The 23,217-nt window shown below is 48.7% G+C and overlaps 1 protein-coding gene across 2 annotated transcripts in view; it reads right to left on the reverse strand.

The window, feature by feature from the left end:
* The window catches only part of fars2 (phenylalanyl-tRNA synthetase 2, mitochondrial), a 135,192-nt gene that overhangs the window by 75,264 nt on the left and 36,711 nt on the right, over nucleotides 1-23,217 (reverse strand). For both annotated transcript variants that reach the window (XM_085285750.1, XM_085285751.1), the window contains exons 3-7: nucleotides 20,521-20,607; nucleotides 19,989-20,048; nucleotides 19,743-19,911; nucleotides 19,506-19,668; nucleotides 19,304-19,435 (exon numbers count right to left, since the gene is read on the reverse strand). In XM_085285750.1, the coding sequence (XP_085141876.1) occupies nucleotides 19,304-19,435; nucleotides 19,506-19,668; nucleotides 19,743-19,911; nucleotides 19,989-20,048; nucleotides 20,521-20,607 (611 nt within the window). The remainder of the gene's footprint in view (nucleotides 1-19,303; nucleotides 19,436-19,505; nucleotides 19,669-19,742; nucleotides 19,912-19,988; nucleotides 20,049-20,520; nucleotides 20,608-23,217) is intronic.

A 23,217-nucleotide genomic window follows, 5' to 3' on the forward strand; every position in this document is an offset into this window, starting at 1 on the left:
TAAGCTTGTTATTGAGCTTGTTAACACGCATTAATTAAGCCCAAACAAAAAAAGGCAGCGTGTGGAAAAATAAATCCTCTCCACGCATCGTTTATTCATTTGCTCCTGAGCGCTATTACCTCATCACGCCTGCTGAGAAACGACCAGCTCCTCGCTGCGGCTGGTCAGAGTCTGCAGGTGAAGGAGCGCCCAGGTGTCTGAGCTGAGCCCTCAGAGCTGCTGCTGACGCGCTCACCTGTGCAGGTACCGCTCGTGTATTTGTTCTGAATCTCTGTCGCCTCCTCTTTCTAATCGCCTGCACTTCCTGTTTGTTCTGCTCTCCAGTCTTTGTTTGCGTTCTTTGAGCTCGTTGTGTGTTTTTACTAATTTGTTTGCTGATCGTTCCGAAGCTTCAGCCCTGAAAACATCCCAGACCCACAGAAACAAGTCGCAGTGTTTTTATTTCACATTCCTTGTTTACTTTGTTCTGGTTGGACGGTTTTGTTTGTTTGTTTACTGGAATATTTAAATATATTATTTTTGTGCCTTTATGGTCGTCGTTTATTCGTGGTTTCTGTTGTTTGTTTCTTGTTGTTTGTTTGCGTGTTTTCTTTGAAGCTCGTCATCAGCTGACAGAGACGTGAAGGTCGTGGCTGACAGGATGACGTGAACGTGGTCATGTGACCTGTGGTCTAATGTCTCTGAGGCGATGAAGAGCGTCGCTGCGTGACAGGATCATGGAGCCGTTGAAGGTTTTCTTCCTGGTTTGTAAATATTAAAGCCGTGTTACGTATTCCTAATTTAAACGCAGGTGTGATTAAATCGAGCTCGCGAGGCTTTTCCGTGTGTCGGAGCTCTCTGGACGAAGATGAAGACGTCCTGAGCCTCACAGGTGTGTTAAGGTTGAAACATGAAGTCAAACAGCGCGAGCAGACACATCATTAAGCTCCTCTCGGCTTCATCCGAGCTCTTTCTCCTGTCACACGGAGGAGAAGCTACATCCGTGACCTTCCTCTTCCTCTGAACCTGACAGTGAACATGTTCCTCCTCCCAGGCCTGACCGCTGCAGGCGGACGTGCCAAACACAAATGAGCCGAAAAGGTGAAACAGCGATTCACCCGAGCGGGATTTACTGTTCCTGTTCATCTACCTGCTGCTGCTGAGGAAGCGTCCGGCTCCCAGACTCCCGATGATTCGATCCCGTCACACGCACCCACATTACAAAATCAACAAATGACTCGACACGTCAGAGACGTCCAGAGTGGCGCCCACACCGGGAGTAAAGCCGGCGTGAAGACGTCCACGAGAGCTGAGCGAATCGTGTCGCTCTCCCCGTCTGCCTCGTTATGTTTTATCTCATAAAAAGAGGAAGTTTGTATAAAAAGACATTCAGGCTGATGTGAAATGTCTCCATCTGGGTGCTTAATGGTTTTACTGGTGCGGCGGGCTTTAACAGCCGTCCTTACAGCAAGGTAAACGGCCAGAGGCAAACAGGCGGCGCGGTTAATGGGCTCATTACAAGCTGCAACAGCCAAGGTGTGAATACTTTAACGTCAGCGACCTTCACTCAAACCGAAGCCCTCAGGACGGAGAGACGAGGAGACGAGCAGCGAGGAGGGAGGAAACCGAGGACGGCTTCAGCCTCCACGCTGCAGGACCTGATCTGTGAGGTCACGAGGTCACGAGTCTGTGGACTCTGACATGTCTGAGAAACCTGATATCATAAAGAGAGTAACTACTTAAAAGGCACCAAGCGAAGAGCTTAGGGTGAGGATGAGCTTCAGAGCACGAAGCTAACGAAGCTAATGCTGGAGCACACGCAGTTCCTCTGACGTCCAGCAGAGGCAGCGGTGAGTCAGTCCCCATAGACTCCCATGTTAAAACTTTACAAACATGCCTTCAGCTCTTTTATGCGTTACCATTAACCTCACCCTCGTCCCAGAGCTGGTTCTGCTGAAGGTTTCTTCCTGCTAAAAGGGGGTTTTTCCTTCCCACAGTCGCCGAGCACTCTCCTGATTGGTGGTTTTCTCTGTATTAACATAGAGTCTTTAATATAAAGTGACTGCTGTTTGATCTATGTCTATAAATGACTGAATTTAACTGAATTTGAAACATATTCAACAGTAAACCTGTGCAAGCTTCAGATTGCAGCACCACATACTGAAGTACAGACTTGTTCCTGAAAGGATGCTCCGCCTCAGCCTGCTCTGAGTTTTGGTTACACTAACCGTATATTCTCTGGACCAATCAGCCGGCGTTCCCACGTTATGCTTCCTCATCAGCAGACTACAGCAGAGGGAACGCGCTCACGATCACTGAGGTTTAAACCGTCTCGTTTAAAGCTGTAGGGTTGATAAATAAATCACGTACGAGCACGTGTGTGCGAGGTGTGTTTCAGGTGTTTTCTCACAGAACCAAGAGTTCGACCTCCAGCTGATTTTTATTTTTCCCAGCAGCCTCTCTGACTCTCACACATGGATGCGTACAGTAATTGTACTTTACGATATCCGTGGGTCTGGTATGTCTCGTTACTCTCGCTCTCTGACACGAGTGTATCTGCCGTCACCGTGGAGACTCAAAGAGAAAACATGGCAGCTCCTCTCCGTCTAAACAAAGACGCTCAGACTTCAAATTAACCTGCAGCGGCGAAACGTGGGTGACGGCGGCACGTGTGAACGCTGTGTGAAGCTGGGGGAGTCGTCGACCTCAGACGTTACAGCGGCGACTCCGGCGGCCACGGCGAGGACGAGAGGTCCAGAGTCAATCGAGGGACATGTGATAAAACACATGATTTCACTGATGTGACAGGAAACGCGGCGGCGATGTCTTTGTGTTTGAGACACTAAACATTTCCATCTGTTGCCACGGGGACGAGTTTATCAGGACGTCTGCAGAAGTTTTGACAGGAAACAGAAACAAAGGAGACCGAAAGGTTTATGGGGACGGCCTTGTTTGGCCCGCAGGCCACAGCTTTACTGAAAATGACGCGGGACGCTCAAACGATGTGAAACATCTGGATGATGTTTCACATCTGCATCACAGAAAGAGACCTCCGTTAAGTTTGAAGGATGAATAAAGCCCAGATCAGCTGCTGCATGTCTCAGACCACGGCTGAATCAGAGGTCAGAGGTCAACGAGCCGCAGAAAGCATGGCCGTCTATCTGAAGCTGATGAACTGCAGAGCAGAGACTCGTGCAGCTGGAAGCAGAACGCTGCTCAGACGTGACTCACGGCCGTGTTTGCAGTGTTTTAAGGTGGATTTGTCCCGCGGCGCTCCAGCATGTCACGTCGTGTTGTTCCTGCAGCGTTTCTATGGCATCAGCATGATCCGCGTCCAATACGACAGGATGGCGCTTACCGAGCCAAACACAGAGAGACAGCAGGTTCAGACAAACACGCGCAGTCTGCTCGCCGGGCGGCGCTGCGAGAAAAGTTTGGAGGTAACTGATCTCTGCATCGATCCTCAAACGTGGCCTCAGCTTCATCACAGTCACAACTACAGCCGGACACACGCTGTAGTTGTGAGACATGGTCACTGACAGAGACGCAGCAGCAGGAGGCCTCGTCCACGGTAACACGAGCCGTGCATGCAGAAACCACCTGATGAGGTCTTTATTCAGGTGTTCACATTTACACCACGGAGGTTAGCTACAGATCACCTGGATGTTCCTACAGACGTCTCCAGGCTGCGACCTGATGGGAAACAGCTCGTCACCTGCAGCCGAGCTGGATGCCGGGAAGCACGGAGGAAGCAGCGTCCGTCCACCTGTGAGAGTCTGAGCTCGTCACGGGTTCTGTGTTCACCTTCAAATGATCCGCAGCTCCATCTTTATTCAACACGTGGTGAGCATGCTCAGCGAAGACTACACCTGTTTGTCCTGTCAGTGCCTGTAAATGTGATGAAAGGCCCAGCTGCACGCTATGAATGAAGACAAGTCCAATTCACAAACTTTTCCTTACACATGTATTACACACAGTACTGTAGGAGATGTAGTATGAGCCTGTATAAACCCTGTCTGAGTCACACACACACACACACACACACACACACACACACAGACCTTTTTTCTCATCTCATTATTTTCATTACATCTCTCTCCTGCCGCCCACCACATACCAGAGCCGACATCAAACGCAGCTGAAGAAGACCCCTCCATTAGAGACGCCAACCCGAGAAACCACAAACACTCTGCAACACACGGCTCATTAAACAAGCGTGTGTGTGTGTGTGTGTGTGTGTGTGTGTGTAACAAAACATGAATCTCACATTGTGGGGACCTGCCTCTCTTATGGGGACCAAAACAAAGCAAGCTATCTTGTAACATCCTCTGAAGTGACAGAAACAACTCTGTGTGTGTGTGTGTGTGTGTGTGTGTGTGTGTGTGTGTGTGTGTGTGAGCATGTCTTCATATCGTTGTGGGAACCAAATTTGCCCGTCCTCACGGGTTTGAAGACATTATTGAGACTCAAAGTGTGCTTTCAGTGTCAGAGTACAGTTGGGTTATGGTCAGGGTAAGGGGCATTGTGTTAAATAGATGTCCCCACAAGGCATGAATACCCAACGTGTGTGTGTGTGTGTGTGTTTGTGCTGCCAGACGACTGTCTAAACATTTAACACATTCAGTATCCAAAGCAGTGAAGAAGCAGACTCGTCGCTCGCGTCTCAGATTTTGTTAACACAAAAACGCCAGAAACTATGGATCCAACACAAGCTAGCACACAGACGTGAGACCCAACCGTGGCCACAAGGTGGCAGTAATCTAAAGGACAGATGCAAACAGCTGGATGCACTGAATAAGAGTTATTACGACACATATCGCACATTGCCCAGCAGAGCTTTGAGTCTAACCACATCTGTGCCCATCAGTGCTGACGTAGGCGGAGTCACCTTTCCTGACTGCTTAACAAACACTCAGAGGATCTCTCTTCCTTCTTCCTGCAGTCTCACGGTGTCCAAGCCGACCGTGAACTCTCTGGTTTCTAAATCGTTCCCCGGTGCCTCACTGCGTGGTGAGACAGGCCACCACTCTACAGAACACCTGTATTTACAGGTGAAGGCTCACACATGCTGTTCAGATGCCACGCAGAGAGGAAGTGATTGTTTCTGCTGCTATCATCTCAAACATTACTTAAAACATGACCAGAGCAGCAGCGTCGCCCCCTTCAGTTAGCTCGATGTAAAGCTCCGCGCTGTGCACGATCACAGTCACATCCTGGTGTTTGAACACTGGACCGGAGAGGATAATGAAGGCAGACCTGCCCACGGCCTTTCTGACTCTATCAGGGGAATCATTTACAAAGTAAATAAGACCTGAATCGAGCCGGCGAGCCCATAAAGTGCTCACTGTGCTCTCAGATCAGCAGCAGGCTTGTTTTCTAACAGACGTCCTGCTGGCCATTAGAAAGAAGCAGCTGTGTCCAGTTTTAATGTGCAGCGTATGATCAGCAAACCTCAGTATGTCCTCACACAGGTAGTGCACCTGTGTTCACATAAACACAGGTGTGTGTTCACAAGCTCTTTGTGTGTCTGCCGTTAATGTGGAAAGTGTGACGATGGAAAAATGTACAAGAAGTTTCAAGAAGAAAATGAATCCAGAGCAGGAGGCTGCGAGGACAGATGTTAGAGTCCACACACACACGTAACCTGAAACGTGTGTGTGTGTGTGTGTGTGTGTGTGTGTGTGTGTGTGTGTGTGTGTGTGAGATCTGTCACATGACGGACAGCCTGTTCTGGCGATAGCTGGGCTGACACCAGCTGTGCATCATTTACCCTGCAACACACACACACAGGTTGGGTATTCATGTCTTATGGGGACATCTAACTGACATAATTCTTTCCCAGCTCCTTACCCTAATCCTAACCTGACTGTAACCCTGACACCAAAACCACATTTTGAGTCTCAAAAATACCTTCATACTTGTGGGGATGGGATTTTGTCCCCATAAGGCTGTCGGTCCCTACAAATATAGTAAAGTTTCATATTTGGTCCCCATACCGATATGAATACAAACACACACACACACACACACACACACACACACACACACACACACACACACACACACACACACACTGCTGAGTCAGGTGGTACAAAGTCTGATGAAGGAAGTGTGGTGAAGTGCACAGATGGTGCCCCCCCACACACACACACTAACCATGGCAACAGGCAAACATAGACGCGACTTCACATGTGCCATCCATCGGTGTGTCATGTGTGATGATGAAGGTGTAGGGCTAAAGAAAGACGATGATGAGGTGGTGCAAGGTGTGGTGGCGATGATGCTAAAAATGGGGATAATGGCGGCGCAGCCTGGAGCTGGTGATGAGGATGATGATGGAGAACGGTCATGATGATGAAGACGAGCAGTCGGAGAGGACAGAACAGCAGATGCGGCGAGATTCATTCATCCCAACTGCTCTGCACTGAATAATGACCGGCGGACGGAGCGGCCTACACACAAGCTGACGGAGCTGAGTGTGCGTCCGTTGGATCATCGTGGGTTAGCTGCCAAACGGCGAGTCACCAGATAAAAATGGACGCGTGTGATGTGTCACGCCGGACAGACCGAAGCAAAGACTTTGTTACTCGTGTTGTTATTTCAGGAGAAAATCACACTCCTACGTCTCTGCTAGCAACAAAACACATGCACGAGTCTTCGCCACCGCGGCTTCCTGCGCGCTGGTTGCACACCTGCTCGGCTCTTCCTCACTTCCTGTCAGATATTTCCTGCTGCAGTGGTGGGTGATGATGTCAGTGCATGAAATGATTATTGCCAGTAGGTGGCGCTGTGAGATGCAGCCATGTTTATGGTTGCACTGACAGTTACCACTTATACAGGTGAGAGGGTGGAGCCATCAGGTAGCATCACAGACAGATACCTGCGACTAAGTAAAATCCAGAGCTGGAGCTTCGCCTTTGTGGATGCTCTGTTGCTACAGTAACCACACAGCAGCCTTATTATTGGTCCAAAAGGCTCCAACAGCACAAACACGGTGCAGAGGTCCAGTTCAGGTGAAGCTAGCAGACAGCTAGCAGCTACAACCACCTGTCAGTCACAGAGGCCACGCCTCTAACAATGCAAACTTTAAGCCTTAATATGATTTAAACAGGTGAGTCAATAAAGAAGTTCTCCATCATGGATGGATGGAGGTGGTTTTTCCATCTTCTTCACATGTCTAAATCAGCCTGGTGGCATCAGACCACCTTTTCCCACGTTCCCCAGAGATCCCACGGCACTCCGAGGACAGGTGAGACGTATAATCTCCTCAGTGAGCTCCGAGTCCATCCCGGGCTCTGCTGGAAGTTGGCCATCAATGAAAAACCTGATCAGACACATAAATCATCTCTGACACGAGACAGAAGGAGAAGATTCAGATCAGCTAGAGGGAGATGACGTTCCTCACCTGCTCAAAGCTGGAAAACAGGACCTGGAAGGGAAGTGTGTGGTCCCGGGCCTGGAGCCACGGGGCTCGCCGGCACTCCCTGAGTGGGTCTGCTGCCCTGTGGGGTCACTGTCCGTGGAGTTGGGCACAGGGGTCGGGTCCATGTGAGCCGGTTTTACAGGCAACGACTGGTTTGTGTTTTTAACTTGACAAAGTTGAAGCTGCTGCCCTCACAGGTGGTGGAGTACCAAAGCTCCTCCGTCAGTTCTCACCATGTTAGTGTGCTATAACCTCTGCCCTCTCAGGCCTCAGACACCATCTTATCGACTCTGTTAGCCTCTCTCCACTCGTCCCTCACGCCTGCATGTAATAACGCACACCTGTGACTGGAGGAGCAGGTTGACAGCAGAGATGTTCTGCAGACCTGCAAACACAAGCGAGCGTGCCGGAAAGCAGCAGAGGCTTCCCAGGACAAGCCTCACAGACGGCGGTGAGGACACTAAAGCTCCGACAAACATCCAGGGAGTCTGCAGAGTCTCTGCACGGCAGCGTCGGGGATTTGTCCCGTGGTGATGATGTCACAGGAGGATCTGACACGCATCTGCCGGCTTTGAGCGAAGGAGCTGCAGGATGAAGGTCGGCTCTGCGGGAGCTCAGTCGGCTCCGTGAAAGCAATAAAACCAGACTCAGCGTCAGCGCCTGAGATCTCCGACACACATCAGAGCAAAAGGCTTTGTTTGACCTCAGTGATTTGTTTTAATAAAGAAGGCGTCACTTTTTATTACATTTATAATGCTGCTTTGGCAGGTGGAGAGATTACGCCAGCGCACTTCATCCTGTTATTACAGCACATTTTACACTTTTCCTGCACTGCTGTTAGAGGGAATCCCACATTTATCCGACAGCTGCAGCGTCGGCTTCAGTCGTGTTACGCTCGCACATCTGTACGAGTTAGCGGGACGGCGTCCTCTAAAGTTTTACACATGTGTGAAGGCTGCTCATAGACTGCAGCACAGTGAAATAAGTCAGGATTAGGGACAAGTCAAGAAACAGGAAATCAAAGGCTTGGACAGGAGGACGGGGAGGAATAAACAAGAACAAACGGCAAGATTAGATTTATGAGGAAACAAAAGTGTCAGAGGAACTGCAAAGTTTAAAATCGCAAATTTAAAAGTAGAAAGAAACTCCACTAAACGCCACCTGTATGAGGAAAAAACAACAGAAAGACAAAAAGAAGAAGCTGGAAAGTCTACGGTCACACTTTGACAACACTTCACCCAAAGAAAGGGTTTCTTTAAATAATGTTCGATAGTTTAAACCTGCCCTGGGAAGTTGTCTTCTTTAAATTTGTAAACGTTTTTCTTTTACTGTCATTTGCTGACACTGGGTTGTAAATCCTCCTGTCTGTTTCACCTTTAGTGACGCTAACAGTGCTGCTCCAACATTATAATCATGTTTGACCAGGATCCACTGACCAATCACGCTGTGGTGAAGTCATAACTTCATTGTTCATTTATACAATATAATTAATATTATGAATCGAGTTCCTGTTAATCAAACTTAGCTTACTCATGTTTGCTAGTGATGGTTTTTAAAAGCATTAGCATTAGCCAAAAACTTAGCTAACTGTATGTTCAGACAACGTGATTGGTCAGCTGATCCTGGACCAACATTATCCGGTCTTTAAGTGATGACGTATGAATCCTGCTTCTGGGTCCAAACTACTCTGAGTTCATTTTAAAGCTCCGTTTTTAAACCCTTACGATGTAGCTGCAGCCCATGCAGCAGTATATGAATGACTAACCTGGTATTGTGGATGGATTATCTCAGTTGTTCTCCTGACTGAAGTTTGGTCCGTTTACAGCATCCTGCCATGCGATTGCATTTGTCCCTAACCATCGGGAACCCTCACGTTAACTTTAAAAAGTTAGCGTTCATCCTCCAGCTTCACTGTGTTTATGTTATGCTAACGTAGCTGTGCCACTAGCCACCACGTAGCACATCATTATATACCAGCTAGCCCCACTGCTGTTTAGTTTTCTGTCTACATTTATGTTGGAAGTGACAACAGAGCTGTGAATTTGAATTTTTCCAGAAATCTCTCAGTCAGAACATGCTACATCGTGTTTAGGTGGAAACTAGCGAGCTAACTTCTTGCTAACTTCCTGCTAACTTCTAACTCAGTTAAATGTAATAAATTCTGTTTTCATGGATGCCTGGATTTTAAACTTCATTGTTACACCTGGTAAAGCAGCAACGCTGATCATTTTATTAAAGATGAATTTAGACCGTTTTTAACTCTCAGTGATGCCGCAGTGTTCGTCTGACTTTGGGACCTGCAGCAGAGTTTGGACCTGGAAACAGCTGATGACATCAGACTTAAAAACCGGGTTATGATGATTTCTAGAATGGATAAAAAAAAAAGCCGGAACAACTGACAGCGATCCTGCTGTGATCCAGAGCTTGCTGCATACCTAAAGCTCTTGGTCAGATTTCTGATCCTGGATTTGTTTCTTTCAGAAAAACAAAACAAAATTCAAATTTCTGCACCAAAAATATATTTTGGCCTCAGAAAAAAGACAAACTGTTTGGTTCCTGTCTGTGGCTCAGACAAACAGACGAGGGGACGGACCACCGTCGCACTATTTTTAGGGATCTCGTGGTTAATTTGCCGCCAGCAGGCTCCACGTTAGCCGTCCTCGCTGATTAAAGCCGACCTCATTCTGAACAGACACGGAGCCGCGATCTGAAAAGCGAGCACAGGCACGTTTTTGGTGTGAATGAAATTAAACCCTTCACCGTGACATGTGATCTATTTTTATCTGCAGGGGTATTTTTAGCAGCAGCGGGGCTGGATCTCTGCAGAGCTCACTTACACTGCTTCAATATTTAAGAGTCAGGACGAGGCTGCTCAGCCAGAAAACAGGCTGCCTCTCACACACACACGCGCATGCATTAAACATCAAGCTAACACAGAAAACACACGCTAACGGCATGCCGTCGAGGTAAGAAGGAGTCTGTGCGTCTACAGCTCAGCCTTCACATCGCTGCAAATACTCGATTTCCTGCATTTTATCGGCTTTTCTTCATGTGGTCGTCTGTTTCCAATTAGAATAAAGTTACCAGGAAAACATTAAGATTATTCTGTACGATGCAAAGCTACTGTAGTAGAATATGATAGATGTATTAAAAAAGTAATTAGGTGAAGAGCAAACTCTCAGGTAATTCACAGGTAACTGAGGGGAGGGGACTAAACCAGAGTGATCTCTGTTCACGGTTCTGTTTCACAGATCCACACGCCAAACCTTAACCTGTTTGCCTCTCCAGCACATGGTATCCACTGGATTGGTCATTTCTTTCAAGGTTACACAGTGTTGGGAGATGATGATTAGCTTCACAAGGAGATTCAAAGTGAAGGATAAATACAGTAAAATTACAGCTAATATAGTAAAAGCAAAAATTAAAGTTTTCATGAAGCAGAGAAGATTAAAAAAATAAAACAGGCAGCATAAAAAGAGCTTAAAGAGAAGGCTTGTTTATAAAAATAGGATTTTATTAGATTTCAAACCTCAAGTCATGGCCGGGCGTCAGAAGATGAGCTCTGTAATGAACAGCTAACCAATGAGGAGAAGCTAAAACGGAGACGCTCTCTGTTTTGGCTCATAGTGGAGAGTCTGTTGAGTTAGTTTAATCATGTGATTCAGAGGAAATGAGCTGCCTGCAGACTCAAAATTGATGTGCACGCTATCCTACAGGGAGTTGCATGTTAGCATTTAAAGCTAACCTGTTAGCTCATGGAGCAGCTAACACAGCTCAGCCTTTAAGCTCCTGGAAAACGATCAAGTCCAAAACTGCCCAGGTTTGTTTTAAATGGTGCGTCACCTGACGGTGTCAGGTATTTCTCTGTGAAAAGGTCAAAGGTCATGATTAGCGGTTAGCGAGCTGCTAACATCGTTGGCCGTGTGCAGGTTTTAGGAGCGTTGTTAGCAGATGAACCTGAGCTGATCCGCAGCATCACTCGTGTAATGTTTTCAAACAAACCCTCCCTCTGCTTTTTACCTGTCAGGTGAATCAAACCTCCCTCCATCACCCCCCCCCCCCCTCTCCCCCCCTCTGTTTGTTATGGAGGAAGCAGGCCGGGCTGAGATGGATCGCTGCACAAACAAATGTTTGCTCTGCCCTCTGCAAACCCCAGACACACACGACGGACACACATGGACACACACACACACACACACACACACACACAGGCCGTATGTGTGTGTGTGTGTGTGTCCGTCGTGTGTGTGGTGAATGAAAGGTGAGGAAGGAGAAAAGATGAAAGAACCACAAGAAAAGGGATGAGGAAAGGTTCCTGTTGGATAAATAAAAACAGAGGGATGAACGAATCAGGAGGGAGGAAAGGAAAAGAAAGACCAAATAAAGTGGAAGTGTAGGAAGAGAGGAGGGGTGAAAGGACAGAAGGAGGGAAGGAAGGAGAAAGTTTATTGAAAGAATAAAAGATCAAATTACTAAACGATGGAGGACGGACAGTAGCGGCGAGAAAACCACAAAAACAACAAAAAAACAGCAGAGAGGTCAGAGGTCAGGAGGAGGAGGCGGACTTTACAAGCCTAAAAACACAGGGGAGGAGACGGGTCGTCACGCTTGTGAGGCTTCGCCATCCCTCCATCCTAACAGAGAGGAGTGTGGGAATAAAGTGTCGACTCATCAGGAAAACAAGGCGAGCAGCGGCGACAGACGAGGTTTAATGAGAGGAGGATGGATGGAGGGTGGGGAGGGGTCACATGATTTATTCAGAGGTGGGGGGGCGGTCGGATTAAGACTGAATACAGCCACCTGAACCTCACACACACTACGTCCCACAGGACGCCAGGAGGCGGTTTGAGAGGCTGTTAATTGTTGCCAACATGACTTTAATCAGATTTCAGCTTCCACCCTTAACACACACACACACAGATGTAGGCACGTGCACACACACACGCCACCCTGTCCCCTGGGGGGTGGGGGTGTGTCTGTGAGACAGAGTTTGGCGAGGAGGTGTGGTCATTAGTGCCAAGTCCCATATGCTGCATGCTGACACTGCAGGGAAAACCCCTGAGACACACACACACACACACACACACACACACACACACACACACACACACACACAGATAAGTGGCAAAGCAAACACACACTGCAGAATCACAGACACATAAATGTTGAATACACACTTCACTGGAAGAATCAAACAAAGACACACAAAGAAGCACAGACTGTATATTGAAGATGGAAGCAGACCAATTAAATCAAAAACATGATCAGGAATAATCGAGTACAAATTTAATGACTTTCAAATAAAATACATTTTGTTGACACTGAATGTTTTTCAAAGTGAGGCAGAGGTGCAGAGCAGGTACACGGGCTAAAAGACTGTATACAGAAGATGGCTGGAGCCACAGTGATGTCACGGTTTTACAGTCTCAACATTTGATTAAAACATTGTTACATAACGTCCAGCATCTTTGGGTGGAGGGGGTTCAGAAGGCAGCTGCAGACAGATGTTAACGAGCTCCCGTTAGCTTCAGAAACATCTGTGACTCTGACGTCCTCCACAGTCTTTCTCGCCATCATCCGAGTTTGAGCTTTGATGGAGGCGCCTTTGAATCAACACGAGCCAGAACGACAGCGTTTTAGTGAAAGTGAAATTTAAAGTAACTCTTTGATGGTTTCCAAGCCTCGTTTTGATTATTTCGAGCTTCACCATGTTGGTGATCAAGGGGAAACGGCACATCCACAGGGCCCCGCCCCTAAAATCCAAGAACAATTTACAGAGGAGTCGCCCCCTGCTGGCTGTTACAAAGAGTGCAGGTTTAAAGAGCCTCAGTACTCAAAGCTACGTCCTTCTTTTATGTACAGTTGGAGAGAAACTGAAGCCAAGCTCAAGCACAAACACTTCTCTGTCTCGTGTGTGTGTGCGCGTGCGCACGTGTGTGTGCGTGTGCACGTGTGTGTGCGTTTCTGCGCGCGTGTGCACGTGTGTGTGTGTGTGTGTGTGCACGTGTGTGTGTGTGTGTGCACGTTTCTGTGTGCGTGTGCACGTGTGTGTGTGTGTGTGTGTGTGTGTGTGTGTGTGCACATTTCTGCGCGCGTGCGCGTGCATGTGTGTGGGGACTCCTTCTCCGGGGAACCCTGATGAATAAATAAGCAGAGAAGAAGAAATAGCTCCCCCCTCCCCCTCCCCTGTGAATTAATGAAGACATTCATCTCTCTCCCTCCACCATCCCTCCATCCCTCCGTCTCCATTAAAATCTCATTTTGTCGTCTCCATCCATCCATCCCTCCCTTTTTCTCCACCCTTATTTCTCCTCCTTCGTTCCTCCTCACCTCCTCCTCCTCTTATTAACTCGCTCCCTCATCACACGGGGCCTCAGGCAACACATATGGCAGTCATGCTTCTACACCATTAAATAACACACACACACACCAGCACCAACTGGTGTCCCCTGTTGCCGCCTCCTTGCGGGGATGAGGTCCTGCCACTCGTTTAATCCTTCCTCCAACCTCCTCGTACCATAATGCCTCCTTTCTGTCCTCCCTTTCCTGCATCCTCAGTTCCTTTCGTATCCTTGCCTTCCCCACTCTTCCTTAGTCTCCCCCCTCTCTTCCTCATATTAACTTCAAGGCCTCCTCACCCCCTTCCTCTTCCTCACATCTTTTTGTTCTCTTTGCCAGCTCTTCCTTATTGTCTCTCACTCTCAGTGCTCCAGAAACATGTGTGTGTGTGTGTGTGTGTAGGATAAGGGGGGGGGGAGCTGAATGAGTGGTTTCCAAGGTAACGGAGGCACACTGCTGCAGTGGATATGTCGGGGAGGTGCAGAGGGTGAGGAGAGTTTGGAGGGAGCGAGAATGAAGGAGGCGTGTGTGTGTGTGTGTGTGTGTGTGTGTGTGTGTGTGTGTGTGTGTGTGTGTGTGTGTCTCTGGATGTCAAGAGCATTGGCTCTGCTGCAATGCTGCAATGCCCCCACACACAGGCTTCACGTCTGACAACCATGACTTTAATTTGCCTTAAGGGCCCAAACACACACACAGACACACACATGTGTTTGTGAAGGAAGTGAGCAGGACTCCCGAGGAGTTCAGTTTCCACTCGGAGTGAAAGTGAGCTGAGAAGCTCCTCCACCCTGAACATCCATGTAGGAGGTGGGCGTGTGCACAGAGGGCAGGGTGCTGCTGGTGGAGCTCTGCCAGGTTTAAGTCAATTAAATATCTGTTAAAGTCAGCCAACCTTTAAAAAGTGTTGAATCTGATCTGTTATGGACCCGTCCACCCACCCCGACCTCCTCTGTGCACACGTCTCTCTGTTGTCTGTCAGAGTGCTGATGTCACGTACGTGAAGCTGCTGCAAATAAAAACCAAACGTTCCTCAACGAGGAGAAAAGTCGAAGTTTCTTCATGTTTAGACAAGAAACAAAAACCCGACTTCCTCTTTGTTCCTCTGACATCCTTCGTTGGTCCGCACTGACTGAACCGACATCATTTTACAACCAGAGTCGCCCCCTGCTGGTCATTAACATGCATGCGGGTTCAGAGTCTGTGTTCCTAATAAACTGCTGCACATTAAACTTTTTCTTTAAAGGAAAACTTTAACTTCCCTTAAAAATGTGATTCTCCAGAGAAACAGACAGAGGGAGCCGGAAGGTGTTTGATGGTGTTCAAACCAATAAAACCAGTAAGTTTCCCAATAATCCTTATGAAAGTATTTTTAGATGAGGGTTTGACTCATGCAGGAACAACCTTCGAGGACACACAGATCTCACAGTTCATCCGTTTCATCGGGTTTATCCTCCACCCTCTCTGCGGTGTCGACTCTGAGGTGATGGGGTTAGGGCGGTGCACTCGACCTCTGAAACTAAACCTGTGAGGTGTTTCCAGGTGACACATCTTTTCTTATTGTGAGGATTTCTTCTCAGAGTCTGCCGTGTGCTCAGCTCTGATGCTGTTACTGAAGGGAGAGCCTCTAACATGCTTTGCTGCCACAGAGGAAATAAATTCACGGCGAGTGAAGCGAGGAGAAAATCTGCCGGCTGTCAGAGGCGATGAGACGACAGCAGCATCTTAAAGGAGAATCGACTCGCTGCAGTAACTCGGTGACCTGCAGGACCAACACAACCGCTGGTGATAAAACTGAGCGGCCCTTTCACCTCGCGTCACGCCGCCAGCAGCTCGGCTGTTCTCACAGAGGACATGTTTGCCCTGGAGCTGAGGCACACACAGCCGTAGTCACTGCTCAGGTGGAAACGCCTGCATGAGTCTGAGGGAGGTGCAACAGGTGAGGAGCACGCTCATCGAGCTTCCAATCATTGCACCTCCTGCCCTGATCGCAGTGGAGGAGATGGTGCAGCGAGATTCTTTGAAGGCGACTCAGAGAGGCGAAAGGAGGGACGGGACGTCCAGGGAGAGATCTGAGAAGGAGCAGTGCTGGGAGGAGTCCCGAGGAGACCCTGAGGGGAGCTTGTTTAAATGTCGATGGCAACTCGGAGCTTCTTTAGAACAAGTGTAGGATCATGGCCGTGACCACTTTCCAGTTTCTGCTTCCTAATCAGACCAGCGGGGAAAAGGAAGTTCATTAAAATGTATTTCTGTTTGAGTTTGGTGCTCTGAGAGGAACTCAAAGCTGTTGAATCCAGTCGCCGGTAACTTCCCAAGCTCTCGGTTTCCTAACAAGCACGTTTGCTCTTGCAAATTATTTGCAACAGTTCACAGATTCCTGAGGAAGAACTCCCTGACAGTCACGACTCAGGGAAAAGACAAAGACAGAATTTCCTCCCCAGGTGGTGACAGCTGGACGCCACACTCGAACATCAGCTCACGCTTTAGCCGCTAACACAAACCCCGACTTTCAGCACACGAGGCGACTAGAAAGTGACGGCGGGGAAAAAACGGACGCGCTGCGACGTCAGCGAATGCAACATTCACACTACTGATGGAGTTTCTACTCCCTCTGCCTCTGCTGAGACCTCAGCATCAATTTAACCTCCAACTGCTTCTACTGTCAGCCAGAAGCGCGCGCACACACACACACACACACACACACACACACACACACACACACACACACACGAAGAGTAAAATGGCCAAAGGCGCTTCCATCTCGCTGTGTGTGTCCTGAAACAGTCTATTTCAGTCATGGCTCGCTGCAGGAAATGGATTCAGAAGTGTGCGCACACACACACACACACACACACACACACACACACACACACACACACACACACACACACACACCTGCAGACTCGTAAATGAGAGTGAGATGATGCAGAGCGTTCAATAATAGAAGCAGTGACACTGACAGGGATTTCTGCAGCGTGATGCCCCCACCTCTCCTCCTCCTCCCCTGAGCTGCAGCCCCCCCCGGTGGCAGGGCTGGAAACTGCCGCGCTGACGTCACACTCGTGATTTCAGAGGACAAATAAACAGAAGACAAAGATCCTTCGAACATCGCTCAGCTGAAGGACGTGTTCAGAAAAATAAAACCTCGTTTCTGTAAACACAGATCTGCAGCCATTTGACGATCAGCGTTTCAGGACATAAGAACACGACCTTTAACCTCCACAGAGCCACCACAGCATCCACACCTGCAGATCTTCCAGGGTCCAGTAAACACACTTAAAGAAGAGACTGTTGCATCACAGCAGGGTTAATGATTCAAACCCAGGCGTGTGCTGATCCTAAAGCAGAGCGTCATGAAACCGTGCACAGGGTGGACCACGGATAACCTCAGTCAGTCCAGCTCACACAGGTCAGGGCTGATTGTAGAGCTTTGAGTGGACGATGTCCTGTGAAACATCCACACTGACCCGTCAGCGTTTCACACGCCAGAATAGTAACCATCAGCAGCAGCAGCAGCGTGTGATGCAGCTGCACACCTGGGGTTCAGAGGTGACTGTAAAACAGCTGTAACGCTGCTCCAGATGTTGGGCTCAGGACGGGATGGAAGCTCGTAGGTTCAAACCTGGGCTCGGTCTGATACCCCGCAGCGCTGCGACGATGGGCTACAGGTCGCTCTCCCTCAGAGCGGCTGTTTGCCACAGCGCCAGCTTACCCTGCACCATCAGCAGCTGGATCAGAGGCACGTCACGTGCTACGCTAGCTCCCAAGTTTGATGGTTTGAGTTTCTTCCTGTTTCTTTATTTTTGTACTTTAACTTTTTGATCTGCTCATTTCCACAGTTTTATTCTTGGGCCCTGCCAGGCTAGCTTTGCATGATTCACACTGTGAGCAGCCCTTCAGTTCATCCTCCTAAACAAGCAGTCTGAGCTCCTCCCTCTTTAAACCAGCACAGCTCTGATTGGCTGCCCCTCATTATGAGCAACTTAAACAACAGGTGGGTGGATGCTCCAACTCTGTGACATCATCGAGAGTCACTGACTCACCTGGAGCACACACACACACACACACACACACACACACACACACACACCACTGTTTTAAACTCCGACCCTGTTTAACATGGACATCCACCCTGGAACAGGAAACGCACGACTTCATACAAACGTTCCCTCAGGGCGTCCCATGAGACGGCTCCATGAAGCTGCTCCACCTCCTGATCTCCTCTGTGTGAACTTCAGGTAGCCCTCCACCCAGATGTGCATATCTGAAGTGTGTTAGTAGCTCCAGTGCACACACACACACGCGCACGCACACACAGCGTGGTGGTAAAAGAGCGATCGGGCCGCTCTTTGCGTTTTAAAGCATGTATTATTGATTAGAACAAGCAGCAGTGAAGTGCAGCACAGAGCTGCAGCTTTGTTCAAGGGCAAAGCTGCAAGTTAGCCACTTAGCAGACTGACAGGAGAGAGAGGGGCGAGCGACGGGGCGAGCAACAGGGGAGGGAGAGAGAAACCCTAAGAAGAAGGAGGAGAGGGAAAGGTGTGTGTGTGTGTGTGTGTGTGTGTGTGTGTGTGTCTGTGTGTGTCTGTGTGTGTCTGTGTGTGTGTCTGTGTGTGTGTGTGTGTCTGTGTGTGTCTGTGTGTGTGTCTGTGTGTGTGTGTGTGTGTGTGTGTGTGTGTGTCTGTGTGTGTGTGTGTGTGTGTGTGTGTCTGTGTGTGTGTGTGTGTGTGTGTGTGTGTGTCTGTGTGTGTGTGTGTGTCTGTGTGTGTGTCTGTGTGTGTGTGTGTGTGTGTGTGTCTGTGTGTGTGTGTGTGTCTGTGTGTGTCTGTGTGTGTGTCTGTGTGTGTGTGTGTGTCTGTGTGTGTCTGTGTGTGTGTCTGTGTGTCTGTGTGTGTGTCTGTGTGTGTGTCTGTGTGTGTGTGTGTGTCTGTGTGTGTCTGTGTGTGTGTCTGTGTGTGTGTGTGTGTGTCTGTGTGTGTGTCTGTGTGTGTGTGTGTGTGTAGGTGGAAATCAGCTGTTAACGATGTGTACGACAGGCCAGACGTCCTGAGAGGCTGAACTGCATCGAACACAAATCAGCAAATCAATCACCGAGCTGCCTGTTTACACACAGGACTGTGTGTGTGTGTGTGTGTGTGTATATGTGTAGATATAATAATTGTAAAGAAGCTAAAAATAAGTAAAAAACAAAACTATTACATGGACTGAAAATGTACAACAAATAAGAGGTCCAACTCAGAGGTGAGGTGAAAGAGGCCACGCCCCCAACACACGCCCACTATACACATTTATTTCTGCTGTAACGTGGAACAACACGAGGGTGTGTGGGACGGACCGACTCCCTGCTGGACGCTAGAGGAAGTTTCCAGCCCTGCAGGTTTCATTCATGGAAACATTCTGCTCACAGCAGACACGACCTTTGACCTTTGACCATAAACCTTTGGAAAAGTCTGTTTGTGATTTCGTTTTTAAGACCCGAAGTAAGGTGAGCGCGCTCCTCTGCTCATGTGACCGAGGTCGAACTAACAGAATCATGTGTGCGTGCGTGCGTAGGTGCGCTCTGACCAGAGTTCAGCAGCTCCTGCTCCATCACGCCACAGCCCAGCACCTCCATCCAGTCGCCCTGGAAACGCACCTCCATCTCAAAGGACGGGTGAGTGAAGGGGAAGTAGCAGTCGACCCACCTGATCTCGAGATCTGAGGAGGAAGACGAGGAAGTTTGAGGAAGAGCAAACCTAACCAGACGTCCTGGTGGGCGGGGCCTCACCTGCTCCGAACAGGTAAGAGACAAGTTGTGTCAGAGTGCGTTTGAGGTCGAACTCCACCAGCTTCACCGCCTCCAGAGTGTGCGTCTCCTGCTTCTCGGGAGACCGCCGCCCTCCTCGCTCGAACAGAGACAGCTCGCCACCGTTCTGCACCCGGGAGAACAGCTGAGGGACACGACACTGCGGGTCAGGGTCACGTGATCACTACGTCACCTGTCTAACTTTTTCATTCTGAGCACCTGGCGGTTGGAGAAGAGTCGCACTCCCTCCATCTGGTGGAAGACGGGGTAGTGGCTGGCGTCGATCTCGTCCCGCCTGTAAACGTCTCCGGCCAGCAGGAAGGCGTCCAGCCCCGACCTCACCAGGTCCGTCTGGTGGGCGGACGTGTGAGCGCGAAGCATCGTCGTCCTGTCCCACATAAAAACAGGGTTAGTGACGCCGATGGAGGACGCCGAGCGCTCGCGGCAGAAGACATCGGCTCTCACCTGTTCAGGTAATAGTTGTCTCCTCGTTTCCTGCTGGGGTGTCCGGGCGGGATCAACAAGCTGTCAGCAAAACACAAAGTAACACTCGATAAATCAGAACAGCTGATGGAGCGACAGCGAGGTCCATCACAGTCCCTGTTTCGATGGAATCTGGGCTTTTAATGAGTCGGATAATTAACCGCTGACCTCCGCTGGAGCTGAGGGGGTCACGCACATTCAGCCAATGATCTGCACAAACTTGTTGAAACGTGTGGAAATCAGGGGAAAGAGCCTGTAAGAAGGAACGTGACCCGCCAGCAACTCTGAGCGTCTTTGTGACAACACTTAAGAAAACATGAATCTGGACAACGTCCTTTGTGTTGTTGGAGTCGGGTCTCTTTGGTCGTGAAGCCACAGTGAAAAAGTGCAAAACCAGAGATGAACGTTCACCTTCAAAGGAAAAGTTGTGTAAAAGCATAAAGAAGATAAAGTAAACCACAGCAGCGTCTCTGTTCAGTGATATTAGTGGATAATGTGACGGGAAGCTGCCGACCTGTCAAAGTTCTGCTCCGTGGTCACCACAGGACTCAGGTTGTCGTGGACGGAGAAGAGGGGGTTTCCCGAACGGCCGATGTATGAGCTGCGGGTCAGAAACACCGTCAGAGTGAGCACACACACTGAAGACAGTTTAATCCTGCTGATGAAGCAATAACAGGATGAGCTGCGTCAAAACCAGGTCACATCATGACTGTATTTGAACTCACGTTAACTTCTTGTATAAACAGATGATTTAAGGTCCACACTGAGGAAATCTGTACTTATATGTAACACAAGTCACACACACACACAGATGATCTACACGCACACAGATGATCTACACGCACATACAGTGGGGCAAAAAAGTATTTAGTCAGCCACCGATTGTGCAAGTTCCCCCACTTAAAATGATGACAGAGGTCAGTAATTTGCACCAGAGGTACACTTCAACTGTGAGAGACAGAATGTGAAAAAAAAAATCCATGAATCCACATGGTAGGATTTGTAAAGAATTTATTCGTAAATCAGGGTGGAAAATAAGTATTTGGTCACCTCAAACAAGGAAAATCTCTGGCTCTCACAGACCTGTAACGTCTTCTGTAAGAAGCTTTTCTGTCCCCCACTCGTTACCTGTATGAATGGCACCTGTTTGAACTCATCATCTGTATAAAAGACACCTGTCCACAGCCTCAAACAGTCAGACTCCAAACTCCGCCATGGCCAAGACCAAAGAGCTTTCGAAGGACACCAGGAAAAGTATTGTAGACCTGCACCAGACTGGGAAGAGTGAATCTACAATAGGCAAGCAGCTTGGTGTGAAAAAATCAACTGTGGGAGCAATCATCAGAAAATGGAAGACATACAAGACCACTGATAATCTCCCTCGATCTGGGGCTCCACGCAAGATCTCATCCCGTGGGGTCAAAATGATCATGAGAACGGTGAGCAAAGATCCCAGAACCACACGGGGGGACCTGGTGAATGACCTGCAGAGAGCTGGGACCAAAGTAACAAAGGTCACCATCAGTAACACACTACAACGGCAGGGAATCAAATCCCGCAGTGCCAGACGTGTTCCGCTGCTGAAGCCAGTGCATGTCCAGGCCCGTCTGAAGTTTGCCAGAGAGCACATGGATGATACAGCAGAGGATTGGGAGAATGTCATGTGGTCAGATGAAACCAAAGTAGAACTTTTTGGTATAAACTCAACTCGTCGTGTTTGGAGGAAGAAGAATACTGAGTTGCATCCCAAGAACACCATACCTACTGTGAAGCATGGGGGTGGAAACATCATGCTATGGGGCTGTTTTTCTGCCAAGGGGACAGGACGACTGATCCGTGTTAAGGACAGAATGAATGGGGCCATGTATCGTGAGATTTTGAGCCAAAACCTCCTTCCATCAGTGAGAACTTTGAAGATGAAACGAGGCTGGGTCTTCCAACATGACAATGATCCAAAACACACCGCCCGGGCAACAAAGGAGTGGCTCCGTAAGAAGCATTTGAAAGTCCTGGAGTGGCCTAGCCAGTCTCCAGACCTCAACCCCATAGAAAATCTGTGGCGGGAGTTGAAAGTCCGTGTTGCTCGGCGACAGCCCCAAAACATCACTGCTCTCGAGAAGATCTGCATGGAGGAATGGGCCAAAATACCAGCTACTGTGTGTGCAAACCTGGTAAAGACCTATAGTAAACGTTTGACCTCTGTTATTGCCAACAAGGGTTATGTTACAAAGTATTGAGTTGTATTTTTGTTATTGACCAAATACTTATTTTCCACCCTGATTTACCAATAAATTCTTTACAAATCCTACCATGTGGATTCATGGATTTTTTTTTCACATTCTGTCTCTCACAGTTGAAGTGTACCTCTGGTGCAAATTACTGACCTCTGTCATCATTTTAGGTGGGGGAACTTGCACAATCGGTGGCTGACTAAATACTTTTTTGCCCCACTGTAGATGATCTGCACGCACATAGATGATCTGCACGCACATAGATGATCTGCACGCACATAGATGATCTGCACGCACATAGATGATCTGCACGCACATAGATGATCTGCACGCACATAGATGAGCTTCGCCAACGTCCGTATCAAAGACGTGTCTGCTCCGTTAGATTGTTCTTGTTTCTTCTTCTTCCTTCAGCTGCTCCCAGCATCCTCCTCAGTCACACCAACCCTCTGCACTTCACTCCACCCATGAACCTTCTGAGGTTTCCTCTCTTCCTCCTGCTCTGCAGCTACAACAGAGTCTCTGCTCTCACCTCCTTCTCCCTCGCTGCCTGCTAACATGCCCTCCCTAACTCCACCCAACCCTCAATTATAAAGTAAAAAACTGGAACCGTGGGCCCTTTGTGAGTGGAAAGTTTGTGACAGAGGGGTTTGCAGTGGATTAAAAATACCTCCAGAGGTGTACCTAATAATGTGGCCCATGAAAAATTTGATGCTTTCCTTGTCACAAATAAACGAAAACTAAATGCTTTTTAGATGTTTTAAAGTTTTATCGATCAAACAAAGGCTGGTGGGCAGGCAGGGTGTAAGTCAGGGAGGGAACAAGGAGGAGGGAAAGTGGGAGTAATGAGGAGCAGCGAGGAGCAGCGTGGAGATCACCCAGCAGCTCTGGGGTCTCCTCGTCATCTGCTGCTATCAGAGCACGCAGGCTTTTCTAAAGACTAAAGTTCACGACCTGCTAAAAGGCAGAGCCATAAACCA

The sequence above is a fragment of the Mchenga conophoros genome, linkage group LG9 (genome assembly GCF_057382185.1).
Source record: "Mchenga conophoros isolate Kocher_MC1m ecotype Shallow Benthic linkage group LG9, M_conophoros_male_GT1.1, whole genome shotgun sequence".
NCBI classification, from domain to species: Eukaryota; Metazoa; Chordata; class Actinopteri; order Cichliformes; family Cichlidae; genus Mchenga; species Mchenga conophoros.